Below are 15,947 nucleotides of genomic sequence, written 5' to 3'. Positions count from 1 at the left end.
GGCAACTGGATGCTGCTGCGGAAAGACTGATGTTTTTCTACCACGAACAGACTCATGTGAACTTGGTCCCCACAGGAGCTTTGCTTTCCCTCCTTTAAATCTGTGGTAATTGATAAGCCAGTCCTTCTGAAAGCTGACCCCCTGGCCCCTGTGCAAGCACATCTTTCCTTTCTTTTTCTAGCTGCTCTGCCTCAGCCTCGCTTTGCGATCCCTCGACACATTTGGAGTGAAGGAGGGAGTGTGTGGATGGCCAGCTGGCGGCAGGTCCAGGCCAGTCACCGTCTTCAAGGTGAGGTGAGAGCCCAATGTTTTCCTGTGTGTGTTTCCTACACAGCAGCCGCCGCTGCCCCAGAACCTGCTCGGGCTGCCCACCTGTCCCAAGTTTTGTGCGCTGGACGAGCTGGCTCCCCTCCGGCGCTCCCAGCTGCTGACTCTCCTGACAGAGCTTCGGGCAGACCCTTGCCAGCTACTCACCCAACTCTCACCACCCCCTCGGCCACCGCCATCCCCACACGTGAAATCTGGGTCACACACACAGGTGCAGTCGCAGCAGAAAGGCAGCACACGGGGCAGTGGGAACAGACCTGCAGCAGTGAGATGGCGATGAAGATGCCAGCCACGATGTAAATGTTCCGCGGGAGCCAGCCCTCCAACGCCTGGATGCAGCCCTTCGTGAAGATGAACTCATCCCACTTGCTCTTCAGCTGCAGGAAAACCCAATCACCTGAGCCTACACCCCGCAGGATGTCCCCACCCTGCAGAGGACTCCTTCAGGGAGCAGGAAAGCGAGTGCCAAGGACAGGGAGAACCCACCGGGAGGAACTCCTGCCCCTACCCGGGGGTTTGCATCAATAACCTGCCTAACCAAGACTATGGCCTTTAGCCCATTTCCATGAGGGCCCCACAGGGGTAAATAAGTCACCTTGTGCACCCACCCGTCCACAGCCCACACCCGGAGAAAGGGGCGGGTGGAGGCGGCTTAAATGCTAGGAGAAGGAAGCTGTTTTTCAAGAGAGAAACTGGGAGAAGGGGGTTTAGTGTTTTTCAAGTCAGAGGAGCCGGCTAGAGGAGGGAGGGACTGTGGCTTCTCATAGTATGTCCCTCAGTCCAAGTAAGCTTGGCTCTGGAAGCCAGACCTAGCAGGACCAGACACAAGTCCTGGATTCCGTAATAAAACCGGGGTTTCCCCTGATTCTGAATGTGCTGGTCCCAACCCCTAGGAGGCTCATAAGCACAAGGGGATCTCCCGGGAACATGCACATCCTCACCCACCCTATGCCAGCAAGCAGCCCTGCCCCTCACCCAGCAGCCCTGGCTGTGGCATCACTGGTGGGACCTTCCCTTATTTTAGTGGTGTTAGGGGCTAAACTGTCCCCCTAAAACTCATATGGTAAAGTCCTAACTCCCAATAACTCAGAATGTGACTGTATTTGGAAAGAGTGTGTTTAAAGAGGCAAATAAGTTAAAATGAAGTCACTAGGGTGGGTCCTATCCAATATGACCAGTGCCCTGATTTTAGGACACCAAGACACAGAGGGAAGACCATGTGAGAATAAGGAGAAAAGCCTCAGAAGAAACAAACCCTGCAGACACCTTGATCCTGGACTTCTACCTGCAAGATGCCGAGAAAATACATTTCTGTTGTTTAAGGCACATAGTCTGCGGTACTTCACTATGGGAGCCCTAGCACCTAATACGAGTGGCAATTAAATTCATAACTGGAGCCCTGGCCATATAGCTCAGTTGTTTAGAGCACCATCCGAAGCACAGAGGCTGCTGGTTCGATCCCCAGTCAGAACAAATACAGGAACAGACTGACGTTCCTCTCTCCCTCTCTCTCTCTCTCTCTCTCTCTCTCTCCAATATTAATAAAACACATATTAAAAGAAAAACCATCACCGGAGAAGTTACTGTTGATACAGACCCATCCTTGTGACATGGAGGTCAGTACAGAAGGACTTTAGGCTGTCTATGTACTAAAGGGGTATGTATAGATCCCTCTTCTTCCGAGCAGTTATTCATAAGTCATTCACCAAAGGCCGCCGGAGCCACTTCCTTCACATCCAAGTGCACATTCCCTGCAGCCTAAAGAAAGCCCCAGAGGATGGAGCCGCTCTTCCCGCGAGCTTGCTTCCTCTTAGCTGTCACCACCGCCTCCAGGTGGCAGCTGGACTACACCATAAGATCTTACAGCTTCATCCTGAACCCTAAAAATAAAAGACACCTTCTGGGGCTCCAAGTAATCTCTTAAAAATTTTTGTGGCCCTGGCCAGTTGGCTCAGCGGTAGAGCATCATCCCAAAGTGTGGAAGTCCTGGGTTCGATTCCTGGTCAGGACACACAAGAGAAGTGCCCATCTGCTTCTTCACTCCTTCCCCCCTCCATCTCTCTCTCTCTCTCTCTCTCTCTCTCTCTCTCTCTCTCTCTTTCTTTCTTTCCCTCCTGCAGTCATGGCTTGAATGGTTCAAGCAAAGTTGGCCCCGGGCACTGAGGATGGCTCCATGGCCTCAGACTCAGGCATGAAAATAGCTTGGTTGCCGAGCAACAGTTCTGAGGCCCAGCAAGGCAGAGTATCGCCTGGTAGGGGCTTGCCAGGTGGATCCCAGTCAGGGTGCATGCAGGAGTCTGTCTCTGCCTCTCCACTTCTCACTTAATTGAAAAAAAAAAAGAAGAACAGAGGGGAGGGAAGGGGGGGAGACGGAGAGAGGGAGAGAGGGAGGGAAGGAAGGCAGGAGAGAGGGAGGAAGGAAAGAAGGAAAATGGAGTCTTCGTTCCCCACAACTTTTGTCTGATCTCTTTCCACTAATGCAGCAACTACAAGGTTCTGTGATCGGGACTCACAGGGCTTGAAACCACACCCATCACTATTTCCCTTAGTCCCGCTGGCAGCAGCAAGTGGCACACTACTGGTCACCTCACTTCCAGCTCAGACAGCACCTATAAGCATCATTGACCCTGGTTCTCCCACTCCAATTTGAAGATGCGCTATATTGGGAAGCTGGGCCACAGAGAATAAACCAGGAGAACTCAGAGTTATGGATTGGGGCTCTCACCTGAGTCCTGACATCATATCCACACTGTGTGTTCACAACTTTTTGCTGTAAAAAAATCAGGAAAAATTAGTCATTTTTTTCCCCCTGAGAAGTTAGTGGTAGAAGGCTCTAAAAGTCACAACCAAACACCAGAAAACATCTGCACAAATTCTGTTATAACTCATGTTCTACAATCACGCTGCCGACTAACCTTTCATGCTAGGATGGGTGGGCAAACTCCCTGTGTGAAAGTCTAGATCAGGGGTCTCAAACTCGCGGCCCACCAAACAATTCTGTGCGGCCCGCAGACTAATCCACGAAGTTCAAAATATTTTGGATAAAATTAAGTAAGCCTAGGGGCCTACTTGTATTTTTCATTTCTCTAGCATCCTAGCTAGATATTAGCTTAGTTAACAGCAGTTGTGATGCGAACTACAGTTTCTGGTCGTTTTGTGACACTGAGTAAACTGCATGTACGATTGTGCTTGTACTGATTATTTTTTGTTTTCAACTGCAGTGAGAAAAGTGTTGCGTAACAGTTGCCTTTTGTAGACCTAGTGCGGCCCGCCGAACGGCTGTGATCTTGCTCTGCGGCCCACATGCTGAGTTGAGTTTGAGACCCCTGGTCTAGATAGTAAGTATTCCTGATGTGTCTCTGTGAAAACCATTTGGCTGTCTGTCACAGGGACACGGGAGAGGCCCGTGCCAACATAAAAATGGAACAGGCACAGTTATATTTTGTTACAACTTGGATTATGGACAATTAAAACTAAATTTCATATAATATTCACGAGTCATAAAATAGTATTCTTTTTTCTTTTAATTTTCAATCACGTATAAATGGCTAAAACCATTCTTGGCTCAAGGTCACATAGACAGGCAGCAGGCCAGATCTGCCCGTGGGTCACAGTCTGCTGGTCCCTGTGCTGGGAGAAGTTATACCTGCTCAGTATTTCACGGTGACAGCAGGGACCTTGGACACCAGCGTGCAACCCCAGCAACCCCAAGCCTCCCTGAGCCGGGAAGCTCGCCCACACAGCGAGCTGATGCCCCGGCTGCCCAGAGCCCTGTGGCCCGGACCAGGCCCCGGCTGCCCAGAGCCCTGTGGCCCGGACCAGGTTCTGTACAGGGCTCAGTGCCACTCAGACTCAGTAGGCAAACATTCAGGGCTCCTTTCGGAATGAAGACAGGTGCAGAAAGAACAGAGCAGAATTCTCTGCCACCCCCAGGTGGTAGTACACCCACTGGCCCTGCGGACCCTAAGAACTGAGCGTTTTCTCTAGAGAAAGGAGAGTGAAGAGGGCAGACCAGGGCTGGATACACTCAGAACAGCGTTTCCAGGCACCTGAGTAAGACCCCCCCCAGGGAGGAACAAGGCCGGTTTTCTCCTGCTTCACCCAGGACACTAGAGCCCGGGTGGCCCATGCGCAAATGTTCCTGGAACCTATCCATGGAGGACTTCAGAGCCACAGAGTTCCGGGGCAGTGCACAGAGAGTGAGCAGGCACGTGTCCCATCTGCAGAGCAGCAGCCCAGATCACCCAGAGTCAGGGCGGCTCGCTCCCGGACAGCCGTCTGCTCCCTGCCAGGCACAGGCCGACTCACCGCAGGGTCCGGCACGCAGCAGGAAAAGGGCACCCCACACTTCTCACGACTGTAGCTGGCACCACTGCAGTTGAAGTAGACATTAAGGTCCCAGTCTTCAGGGCCGTATGCCCCACAGCACTGATTCTGCAATTGTAAAGCCAAGAACCATCAGAGGTCCTGAGCCAGGGCCAGGGGTCCCCAAACTGCGGCCCCAAGGCCATTTATCCGGCCCCCGCCGCACTTCCAGAAGGGGTACCTCTTTCATTGGTGGTCAGTGAGAGGAGCACATTGACCGTCTCATTAGCCAAAAGCAGGCCCATAGTTCCCATTGAAATACTGGTCAGTTTGTTGATTTAAGTTTACTTGTTCTTTATTTTAAATATTGTATATATTTGTTCCCGTTTTGTTTTTTTACTTTAAAATAAGATATGTGCAGTGTGCGTAGGGATTTGTTCATAGTTTTTTTTTATAGTCCGGCCCTCCAACGGTCTGAGGGACAGTGAACTGGCCCCCTGTGTAAAAAGTTTCAGGACCCCTGGCCAGGGCATTGGCTGCCCAGCACACGATGTCAGCCTCAGGGACAACAGGGTTAAGTGCCTCTCTATCCCAGAGAAACCAAGGCCCACCCTACTGACTCTCACATGCACAGAGATGCCAAGCAATGTGCCAAGTAGCTCTTTATAAAAGAAACTGCGATCATGATGCCTCCTGGGTCCAAAGTGCAGAGCGGGCTCCACTGTGCCCCAGCCGTGGCACATGGGCAAAACATTCATTCACTCCGGTCCCACCCCCAGCCCAGAGCAGGTATCTCACTGTCCTATGGGGCCCTCAGCACCTCTGATGTGGTCTTCTACCATTCCCCAAAAGAACACCATGTAGAGTTGTAGACAGTATGTCTTCCTCCCCAAGAAATTTCCAAGCTGGTCTCACTTATCATCTTTGCTTCTTTACAAAACACAGTGGCTGAAAGTCTACTCCCAAGGAAAGAATCACAACTGGGGTGAATGGGAACACAACCAGAGCTCTGTCCACCCCTTCCCACCACCCTTACTATCTTGCATAGCTACAAAGAGAATCTCCGTTTGTCTAAAAAATTGTAAAACCAAACACACTGAAAGCAGCACTGACATTCACAGCACCCCCTCCTCAAGCAGAAGTTGTCTCTGCACTGCTCTTATAGCTGACGTGTTATGGCTGCAGTCTGGATAAACATACAACCATGGTTTCTGGTTTAAATTCTATGGTAAAATTCCACTTTCCACCCACCACCTCTCCAGCTTCTCTAATGATTACCATAATTTAATGAAAACCTCTGGGGAATTCTATTTTTAAAAGGAAAGGAAGGCAATGGGAAAAATTATAATGTCTTTCAGGCCAATGGGGAAAGAGCCACCAGGCATGCCTAACACCAGTGAGCCCGAGATATATGGCAGAAAAAGAATGGAGGCATTGGACAGAAAAGGTACATTGAGGGACATTAGAAATGGCTGGGATATGGTGACTCTCACCAACTAATACAGGTCACTGTTAACAACACAGGAAGGATCTCTGTGGTCACATAAATAAGGTTTTGTGTATCCCATGATATGTGAAGTAAGGGTAAACAAATTTTGGTTATTAATAGCAAATCAAGTTATTTCTAATGCTCTCTAATTTATCTTCTTGTCAGAACTAAAATGTTTCATATATAATTTACTAAGAGACATCTGAGTAATGGTGGCATAAGAGTTACCCTTGAGCTCTCCCCCTTGAAATTTCAACAAATTGAACAGCTATAATGCAGTGAAGGAACCCCAGCTGGGCTTGCAGGTTTGCCTGAAAAGATCTGTGCATGGAATCTACTAAAGGTGAGAAAGGTTGAGGTGGGGGCAGAAGATGCACTAGAGGCTGCCTCTGGAAGGGGGAGGAGCCCAGAATGACTGGGTCTCCTTCTGCTGGGAGGGGTAGCAGGGGAAATACTAAACCAAAGTCACACCAGAACAAGGGATTGCAGCCAACACTCCTGTGGTCTGCCGGCAGCCTGCACTGGGACAGAGACAGAGAAAACCAAAGTGCAGCCTCCCAGAATCACCTCCCTCACTTCGTGGTTACAGAGAGTTGCAGAGACATACCACACAGCTAGCTCTCCAGAGCCACTCTCTCCCCTGATGGACAGAGGTGCTCTGTGTCTGGTCCCCTGCTCTGCTGAAATGTGGGGAGGAGCATCCAGAGGCCTGAGATCACCATTGCTAAAGCTGTAATGCTGTAAAGCCCTCACAACTTCTCCCACCTACCACTGTGCCAGCAAAATCTCAGCAGGAGTCAGTGGAGAATTTGACAGAGTTAACACTTATAATGCAATACCACTAACTGGAATAAAACAGGAAAACATTCCAGAATTAAAATTTTTGTTTTTCTTTTTACTTTTGAATTTTATGTTTCTCTAATTTTTATTTTTATTTCTTGTGAGTGTTTTGTTTTTTCTCTTAATTTTTATTTTTCTATATTTTCTATTTTTATTGTATTTTTACTCTTTTGTAGTTGTTTTGTGCTTGATTTTTTAACAATAACGCTCTCAAATGCCATCAAGGAAGAAGAAAAGGAATACCATGACTACACAAGAAAGAGACATAGTTCAGAGAGAAAATGAAAACTCTCCAGAAAGCAAACTCAATCACATGGAAACCCTGAAGTTTAATGATTGAAAATTCAAAATTAAAGTTCTGAAAATACTCAATGAGATGCAAGAAAACACTGACAGGCAATTTAATGCACTCAGAAAACAAATTAATGAGTAAAATGAGTACTTCACCAAGGAGACTAAAACTTTTAAAAAGAACCAAACAGAGACAAAGAACTCAATTTATGAACTGAAAAATGAGCTAGCAAGTTTAGCTAATAGAACAGGCCAGATAGAGGAGAGAATCACTGACATTGAAGACGGGCAACTAGAGATGATACAGAGGGCAGAAGAAAGAGACTCAAGAATTTTGAAAAATGAGAGAGCTCTACAAGAATTGTCTGACCCATCAGAAAGAGTAATATAAGAATAATAAGTATATCAGAAAAATAAGAGAAGAAGAAGGAAATGGAGAGCCTGTTCAAACAAATAATTGATGAGAACTTCCTAAGCCTATGGAAAGGGTTAGATCCTTGAATGCAAGAAGCAAACAGAACACTGAGTTACCTCAACCCAAACAGACATTCACCAAGGCATATTGTAATAAAATTGTCAAAAATCAATAAAGAATCTTCAAGGCAACTAGGAAAAACAGGACCATAACCTATAAAGGAAGGCCCATTAGGTTATCACCAGACTTCGCAAAAACTCTACAAGCCAGAAGAGAGTAGACCCAAACATTCAAAGTACTGAAAGAGTGGAATTACAGCCAAGAATACTATATTCATCAAAGTTATCCTCCAAATACAAAAGAAAAATAAAAAATTTTCCAGATATACAGAAGCTGAGGGAATTTATCACCCAGAAAACCCCCACTATAGGAAATACTCAAGGGGATTATTCTATCAGATACAAAGAACAAAACAAAACTACAAATAAAAGTTTCAACAAGATTACAGTAAAAACAAGGATAATCTGTGACAATAATAACATAAACAGGGAAAGGATAAAGATCTACAGTATCAAAGGAAGATTAAGTGCAGAAGCACTCATAAGACAAAGTACTCTCGTATATATGAAAATTTTTCACTTAATAACTTAATGGTAACCACCTATGAAAAACTACTACTGAAACATGTAACTTAAAAACAGAGTTAACAGAGGCCCTGGCCAGTTGGCTCAGTGGTAGACATCAGCCTGGCATGTGGAAGTCCCAGGTTCAATTCCCAGCTAGGGCACACAGAAGAAGCATCCATCTGCTTCTCCACCCTTCTCCCTTTCCTTTCTCTCTATCTCTCTCTTCCCCTCCCACAGCCAAGGCTCCACTGGAGCAAAGTTGGCCCGGGCACTGAAGATGGTTCCATGGCCTCTGCCTCAGGTGCCTGAATGGCTCCAGTTGCAACAAAGCAACACCCCAGATGGGCAGAGCATCACCCCCTCTTGGGGCTTGCCAGCTTGCCAGGTGGATCCCAGTTGGGCACATGCAGAAGTCTGTCTCTCTGCCTCCCAGCTTCTTACTTCAGAAAAATAAAAAATTTTAAAAAATAGAGTTAACAGAGGAATAAAGTATGGAATATCACCAAACAAAAACAACTGACAGAGACACATAGAAGAAGAACCAAAGGGGACCCAGAGCTACCAAGAAACAAAACATAAAATGGCTATAGGAAACCCTCAGGTGTCAATAACTACCCCAAATGTAAATGGACTGACACACTAATAAAAAGGCAGAGTAGCAGACTGGATGGACAAGCAAAACCCAACTATATGATGACTTCAGGAGATACACCTAAGTTGCAAGGACAAAAGTAGACTCAAAGTGAAAGGTTAGAAAATGATTCTTCAAGCAAATAATACCCAGAGAAAAGCAGGTACAGCCACATTAATATCTCATAATACTGACTTTTAAGATAATAAAGGTAACAAGAGACAAAAATGGACGTTTCATAATGGTAAACGGACACTATATCAAGAAGACATAACACAACATATATGCAGTAAATCAGAGAGCACTAAAATATATAAGACATCTACTAACAGATTAAAAAATACAGACAAAAAAAATCATACTTGGAGAACTCAACACACCATTGATGGCTTTAGAAAGATCATCCAAACAGAAAATTAATAAAGAAATATCAGCCTTATATGACACACTGTAGACCAAATGGACATAATAGACATTTACAGAACATTTCATCCCAAAACAACAAATTATATATTTTTTTCCAGGTGCATAGAACATTCTCAAGGATAAACTATATATTGGGCCACAAAACTAACCTCAACAAATTCAAGAAGATTGAAATTATATAAAGCCTATTCTCTGACCATAAGGCTTTGAAATTAGAACTCAACTACAAAATGGAAGTAAAAAGCCCCATAAAAATGTGGATATTGGGCCCTGGCCGGTTGGCTCAGCGGTAGAGCGTCGGCCTAGCGTGCAGAGGACCCGGGTTCGATTCCCGGCCAGGGCACATAGGAGAAGCACCCATTTGCTTCTCCACCCCTCCGCCGCGCTTTCCTCTCTGTCTCTCTCTTCCCCTCCCGCAGCCAAGGCTCCATTGGAGCAAAGATGGCCCGGGCGCTGGGGATGGCTCTGTGGCCTCTGCCCCAGGCGCTAGAGTGGCTCTGGTCGCAACATGGCGACGCCCAGGATGGGCAGAGCGTCGCCCCATGGTGGGCGTGCCGGGTGGATCCCGGTCGGGCGCATGCGGGAGTCTGTCTGACTGTCTCTCCCTGTTTCCAGCTTCAGAAAAACGTAAAAAAAAAAAAAAAAAAAAAAATGTGGATATTGAACAACATACTTCAAAAAATTGACTGAGTCAAAGAATAAATAAAAGCAGAGATCAAAAGAAATACAGCCTGACCAGGCAGTGGCGCAGTGGATAGAGTGTTGAACTGGGATGTGGGGGACCCAGGTTTGAGACCTTGAGGTCGCCAGCTTGAGCGCAGGCTCACATTGTTTGAGCAAAGCTCACCAGCTTGGACCCAAAATTACTGGCTTGAGCAAGGGGTTACTCAGTCTGCTGTAGCCCCCTGGTCAAGGCACATGAGAGAAAGCAAGCAATGTACAACTAAAGTGCCACAATGAAAAACTGATGATTGATGCTTCTCATCTCTCTCCATTCCTGTCTGTCTGTCCCTATCTATCCCTCTCTCTGCCTCTCGGTCTGATTCTGTGTAAAAAAAAGAAAAAAGAAAAATACAAATGAGAATGACAACAAAACATATCAAAACTTTTGGGACACAGCAAAAGCAGTAATAAGAGGGAGGTTTATATATCATTACAGGCTTATTTCAAGAAACAAAAGAGATCCCAGGTAAACACCCTTATATTACATCTGAAAGAACTAGAAAAAGAAGAACAAAGGCAATCCAAAATCGGCAAAAGAAAGGAAATAGTAAAAATTAGAGCAGAACTAAATGGAAACTATAGGGAAAAAATCAATACAACAAAGAGCTGGTTCTTTGAAAAGATCAGTAAAATTGACAAACCTCTGGCTAGACTCACTAAGTAAAAAAGAGAAATGACTCATATAAACAAAATCTGAAATGAAAGAAGAAATTACCACAGACATCACAGATATAGAAAGCACCATATAAGAATACTGTGAAAGACTATATCCCACCAAATTCAACAATCTAGAAGAAATGGGTAAGTTCCTAGAACTATACAATTTTACTAGTAGAAAACCTTAATAGACCCATAAGCAGGGAGGAAATAGAAACAACTATCAAAAACCTCCCTCGCCTGACCTGTGGTGGCGCAGTGGATAAAGCGTCGACCTGGAAATGCTGAGGTCGCTGGTTCAAAACCCTGGGCTTGCCTGGTCAAGGCACATATGGGAGTTGATGCTTCCAGCTCCTCCCCCCCCTTCTCTCTCTCTGTCTCTCCTCTCTGTCTCTCCCTCTCCTCTCTAAAATGAATAAATAAATAAATAATTAAAAAAAAAAAAAAAAAAAAAAACTTCCCTCAAATACAAGTCCAGGACCAAATGCCTACACTAGTGAATTCTACCAAACATTCCAAGACTTGGTACTAATCCTTCTCAAAGTCTTCGAAAAAGTTGAAGAAGAAGCAATACTCCCTAACACATTTTATGAGGCCAACATAACCCTGATATCAAAATATAGCAAGGAAAACACACACACAAAAACAACTACAGGCCATTATCTCTAATTCCTGCCCATGTAAAAATCCTAAACAAAATACTAGCAAATCAAATACAATATATTTAAAGAAAAAATATGTCACTGTTGATTGGGATTCATTCATTCATCAAGGATGTCTCAACATATGTAAATCAATCAAAGTAAGACACCACATCAACAAAACAAAGGACAAAAATCATGATTCTATCAATAGATGCAGAAAAGGCATTTGATAAAATACTACATCCATTTATGCTTAAAACACTCAAAAAATGGGTATACAAAGAAAGTACCTCAACATAATAAAGGCCATATATGACAAACCATCAGCCAATATCAAACTAAATAGTGAAAACCGAGGCTTTTCCCCTAAAATCAGGAACAAGACAAGGCTGCCCACTCTCTGCACTCCTATTCAACATATATAGCTCTGGAAGTCTTAGCCAGAGGAATCAGGCAAGAGAAAGAAATTAATGGTATCCATATCATGAAAGATGTAAAGGCATCCATTTCTGCAGATCCTATATATAAAAAACCCAAAAGACTACACCCCAAAACTATTAGAAACAGTAAGCAAATAAAGTCACAGAATACAAAATCAACATGCAAAAGTCTACTGCTTTCCTATATGCCAACAATGAAACTTCAGAAAATGAACTCAAAAATGAACTCAAAAACACAATTCATTTTACAATTGCAACAATTTTAAAAACCTACGAATAAACTTAACAAACAATATGAAGGTCCTATATATTGAAAACTACTGAGTGAAATAAATAAATCAGAAAAAACTAAGAACTGTATGATTCCATACATAGGTGGGATACAAAATTGAGACTCATGGATATAGATAAGGGTGCAGTGGTTACAAGGGGGAGGGGAAGGGAGGAAAGGGAGGGGGTGGGGGGAGGGAAGGGGCATAAAGAAAACCAAATAAAAGGTGACAGAGGACAATTTGACTTTGGGTGATAGGTATACAACATAATCAAATGTCAAAATGATCTGGAGATGTTTTCTCTGAATCTATGTACTCTAACTAGAGTACATAGATTCAGAGAAAACATCAAATTTTAAAATTTAAAATTAACTGTCTAAATAAAATTTAAAAAGAAAGAAAAAGACACAATGAAATGGAAAACTACATCATGTTCATGGATCAGAAGAATTAACATAGTGAAAATTAAAATGGCCATATTACCCAAAGCAATATATAAATTCAATGCAATCCCCATTAAAATCTCAATTTTGTTTTTGTTTTTCAAGAAAGAGAACAAAGAAATCACCATTCTTGTATGGAACCATATAAAACCCCAAATACCCAAAGCAATCCTGAGAAAAAAGATTGAAGCCAGAGCTATCACACTACCTGACTTCAAGTTATACTACAGAGCCATGACAATCAAAACATCATGGCATAGGTAGACAATTGAGAGCCCAGAAATAAAACCACATATATTATATATAGACAAATAATCTTTGACAAAGGAGCTAAAAACACACAATAGAGAAAAGAAAGCCTCTTTAATAAACAGTGCTGGGAACACTGGAAAGCCACATGGAAAAGAATGAAACTTGACTAGTTTGTCTCCATGCACAAAAATTAATTCAAAATGGATCTAAATATAAGATCTGAAACAATAAAGTACATAGAAGAAAACATAGGTACTAAACTTACAGACCTTGGTCATAGAAAATATTTTATAAATTTGCCCCAGAGGCAAGGGAAGTAAAGGCAAAATTTAATGAATTGGGACTATATCAAACTAAAAAGCTTCAGCACAGCAAAAGAAACTGACAACAAAACAAAAAAGGCAGCCAACCAAATGGGAGATGATATTTACAAACAACAGCTGCAATAAGGGGTTAATATTCAAAATATATATAAAGAACTCACAAAGCTTAACAAGGAACCAGCAAACAATCCAATTAAAAAATGGGGAGAGGACCTGAACAGACACTTCTCCCAAGAAGACATACAAATAGCCAACAGATACATGAAAAGATGCTCATCTTTGCTAGCTATTAGAGAAATGCTGTTAGATTGGCTGTTATCAACAAGACAGGTAATAACAAGTGTTGGAGAGGCTATGGAGGAAAAAGGAACCCTCATCCACTGTTGGTGGGAATGTAAAGTAGTACAACCATTATGGAAGAAAGTATGGTGGTTTCTCAAAAAATTAAGAATACAACTACCATATGACCCAGCAATCCTTCTACTGGGTATATACCCCCAAAACTCAAAAACACTAGTACGTAAAGACCCATGCACCCAACGGTTCATCTCAACATTATTCACAGTGGCCAAGACATGGAAACAACCAGTGTCCTTTGATAGATGACTGAATAAAGAAGATGTGGTACATATATACTATGGAATATTACTCAGCCCTAAGAAATGATGACATATTGCCATTTACGACAACATCGATGGACTTTGAGAACATTATACTAAGTGAAATAAATAAATCAGAAAAAGCTAAGAACTGCATGATTTCACACATAGGTGGGACATAAAACTGAGACTCATGGACATAGATAAAAGTGAAGTGGTGACCAGGGAGGCCAGGTGGGTAGGGAGCGGAGTAAAGAGGGACAAATATATAGTGATAAAAAATGACCTGACTTTGGATGATGGGCACACAATGCAAACAAGAGTTCAAATGCTATAGAGATGTTTACCTGAAACCTATGTACTCTTATTGATCAATGTCACCCCATTAAATTTAATTTTCTTTAAAAAAAAAAAATGTTCCTGAGGAAGCTGGGCTTCCTGGTGGAGCCCAGATCAAAGGAGAGAGCTGCAGAGGCCGTGTGCTGGGGAGTGGACTCCTCCCAGGGGAAGGGCTGGTTGTGATCCCAGCCTCCAGGTGCAGCTAGCTGCACAAAGCGGCCAGAAGCCAGCTAGAGAAAAGGTCATTCAGGCCTGGGACTGCTCAAAGCCCCAGGGACATGTTTCAGGGTGGTTACATTCCTCTCAATCTCAGGAAGCTTCCTCCAAGCCGTTCTGCCCTCTCAAACAGGAAGGGGAAAAGGTCCCAGGGAGGAAGGCGACAGGAATAGCCTCAGACAGTGAGTCACGCACTTAGCAGATGAAGCCCTGCCCCTTGGTGCCCACAGCACCCAGGGGACCGCAGCCACTGCGTGGCCAGGGCTGGAGAGCTCTGGGCGCCTAGGAGAGAGGAGAGGACTGGCTCCTGGGGGAGGGTGGCCACGGGGACGGCTGGGCTGCCTGCCCAATCCAAATGGTGGGAGGGTACACAAAGACCCTGGGCGCCAGGCAACCATGAGCAAGCTAGGCTAAACTGACCAGCGGCAGAGGTGGACCCCCAGGGCCCCCGTGCTCCACGTTCCAACCGGCCTGGTTCCCAAGTGGCACACACAGCCTCGAACCAGGAAAGCATGCTCTCTGTCAGGGTGCCGCTGCGGGCGGTACTTACGGCTTTCTGAAGGGAGTCGATGAGGTTTTGCAGGTCAATGTCGTCCCGATAGGACCTGATGTTGCTCTCGAAGAACTCCCGGAAGCGATCCCTCACCCAGTCCTGGAACAAGAAGGCCAGCACAGCCACGGCCAGCTCCAGGAAGAAGATGAGCACGATGGTGCCGCAGAACTGGGGAACGACGAGGAGAGCAGGTGACCCTCGGCCAGCCTCACAGCCTCAGACCAGAGATCACATCATTAGCTGGGTGATCCTGGCCACCCCGCCACATCTAAAAATGGAGACTCCTCCCTGCCCACATCACTGCACTATTGGTTTAAAAGTCATGCGAGTAAAAGTGAGAAAGCTCCAAGCCCGTCTGTCAGCCATTTCTTGTGAAGAAGACTGAGGCTCACTCATGCACACAGCGTGCCTGAAGTTGCAGAGCTCACAAAGGACACGTGAGTTTCCTGGCAGGGATCTGTACAACTCTGGAGTTGCCAATGTTGGCAGTACCCACTTAGCATGCGGGTTTATGATAGTCAACTGCACAAAGCCATCTTCGGAAGCATGGCTGCCCCTTGCCACAACAGTGGTGGCATTTTGCAAGGGCCCACACAGCCATAGGTCCACACCCCTCCATGCCAACTGGGCCAACTTCCCTCCACCATTTCCATTGGCCACAGAGCAGCCTAAGAGAAAGGGTAATACACACACACATACACACGCACACACGCATACACGCACGCACGCACACGCAAGGCCTTCCAAAATGGAATCTCCATTTACACAGAAACAAGATATAAACCATAACACTTTTAAAGGAAAAAATACATTTTGCTTTTTAAATTAAGCCCAGAAGAAGCTTGATCTACTGAATTCAACGAATAATATACTGCGAAACACAATTATGTGTTCCCGTATCAGGTGCTATTTAATTTTAACAGAAAACATTCCAAAATGAATGTGTGTGTAAACACAAAACTAAACTCTTAGTGACTCGCAGTTCTGCCAGCAAATTAAGGATTCTACACTGCACATTGCACACACCCTGGAGGAAGGAAATGATTTCCTAATGTTACTGACAACATCTTTTGATCTTAGCCAGGAAGGGCAAAAGTTAGCAGCAAACAAACAATTCCTTTAGAACTCCGGTGGGA

The 15,947-nt window shown here is 44.7% G+C and overlaps 1 protein-coding gene across 3 annotated transcripts in view; it reads right to left on the bottom strand.

Annotated features, from left to right (window-relative positions):
• TSPAN14 (tetraspanin 14) overlaps positions 1 to 15,947 on the bottom strand; it is a 76,783-nt gene that overhangs the window by 2,110 nt on the left and 58,726 nt on the right. For all 3 annotated transcript variants that reach the window (XM_066348798.1, XM_066348800.1, XM_066348801.1), the window contains 4 exons: positions 14,809 to 14,979; positions 4,636 to 4,761; positions 3,053 to 3,097; positions 585 to 704 (listed from right to left, as the gene is read on the bottom strand). In XM_066348798.1, the coding sequence (XP_066204895.1) occupies positions 585 to 704; positions 3,053 to 3,097; positions 4,636 to 4,761; positions 14,809 to 14,979 (462 nt within the window). The remainder of the gene's footprint in view (positions 1 to 584; positions 705 to 3,052; positions 3,098 to 4,635; positions 4,762 to 14,808; positions 14,980 to 15,947) is intronic.

This window comes from Saccopteryx leptura, chromosome 9 (assembly GCF_036850995.1).
Source record: "Saccopteryx leptura isolate mSacLep1 chromosome 9, mSacLep1_pri_phased_curated, whole genome shotgun sequence".
Taxonomy (NCBI): Eukaryota; Metazoa; Chordata; class Mammalia; order Chiroptera; family Emballonuridae; genus Saccopteryx; species Saccopteryx leptura.
This window is presented reverse-complemented; position numbering and strand designations above follow the sequence as displayed.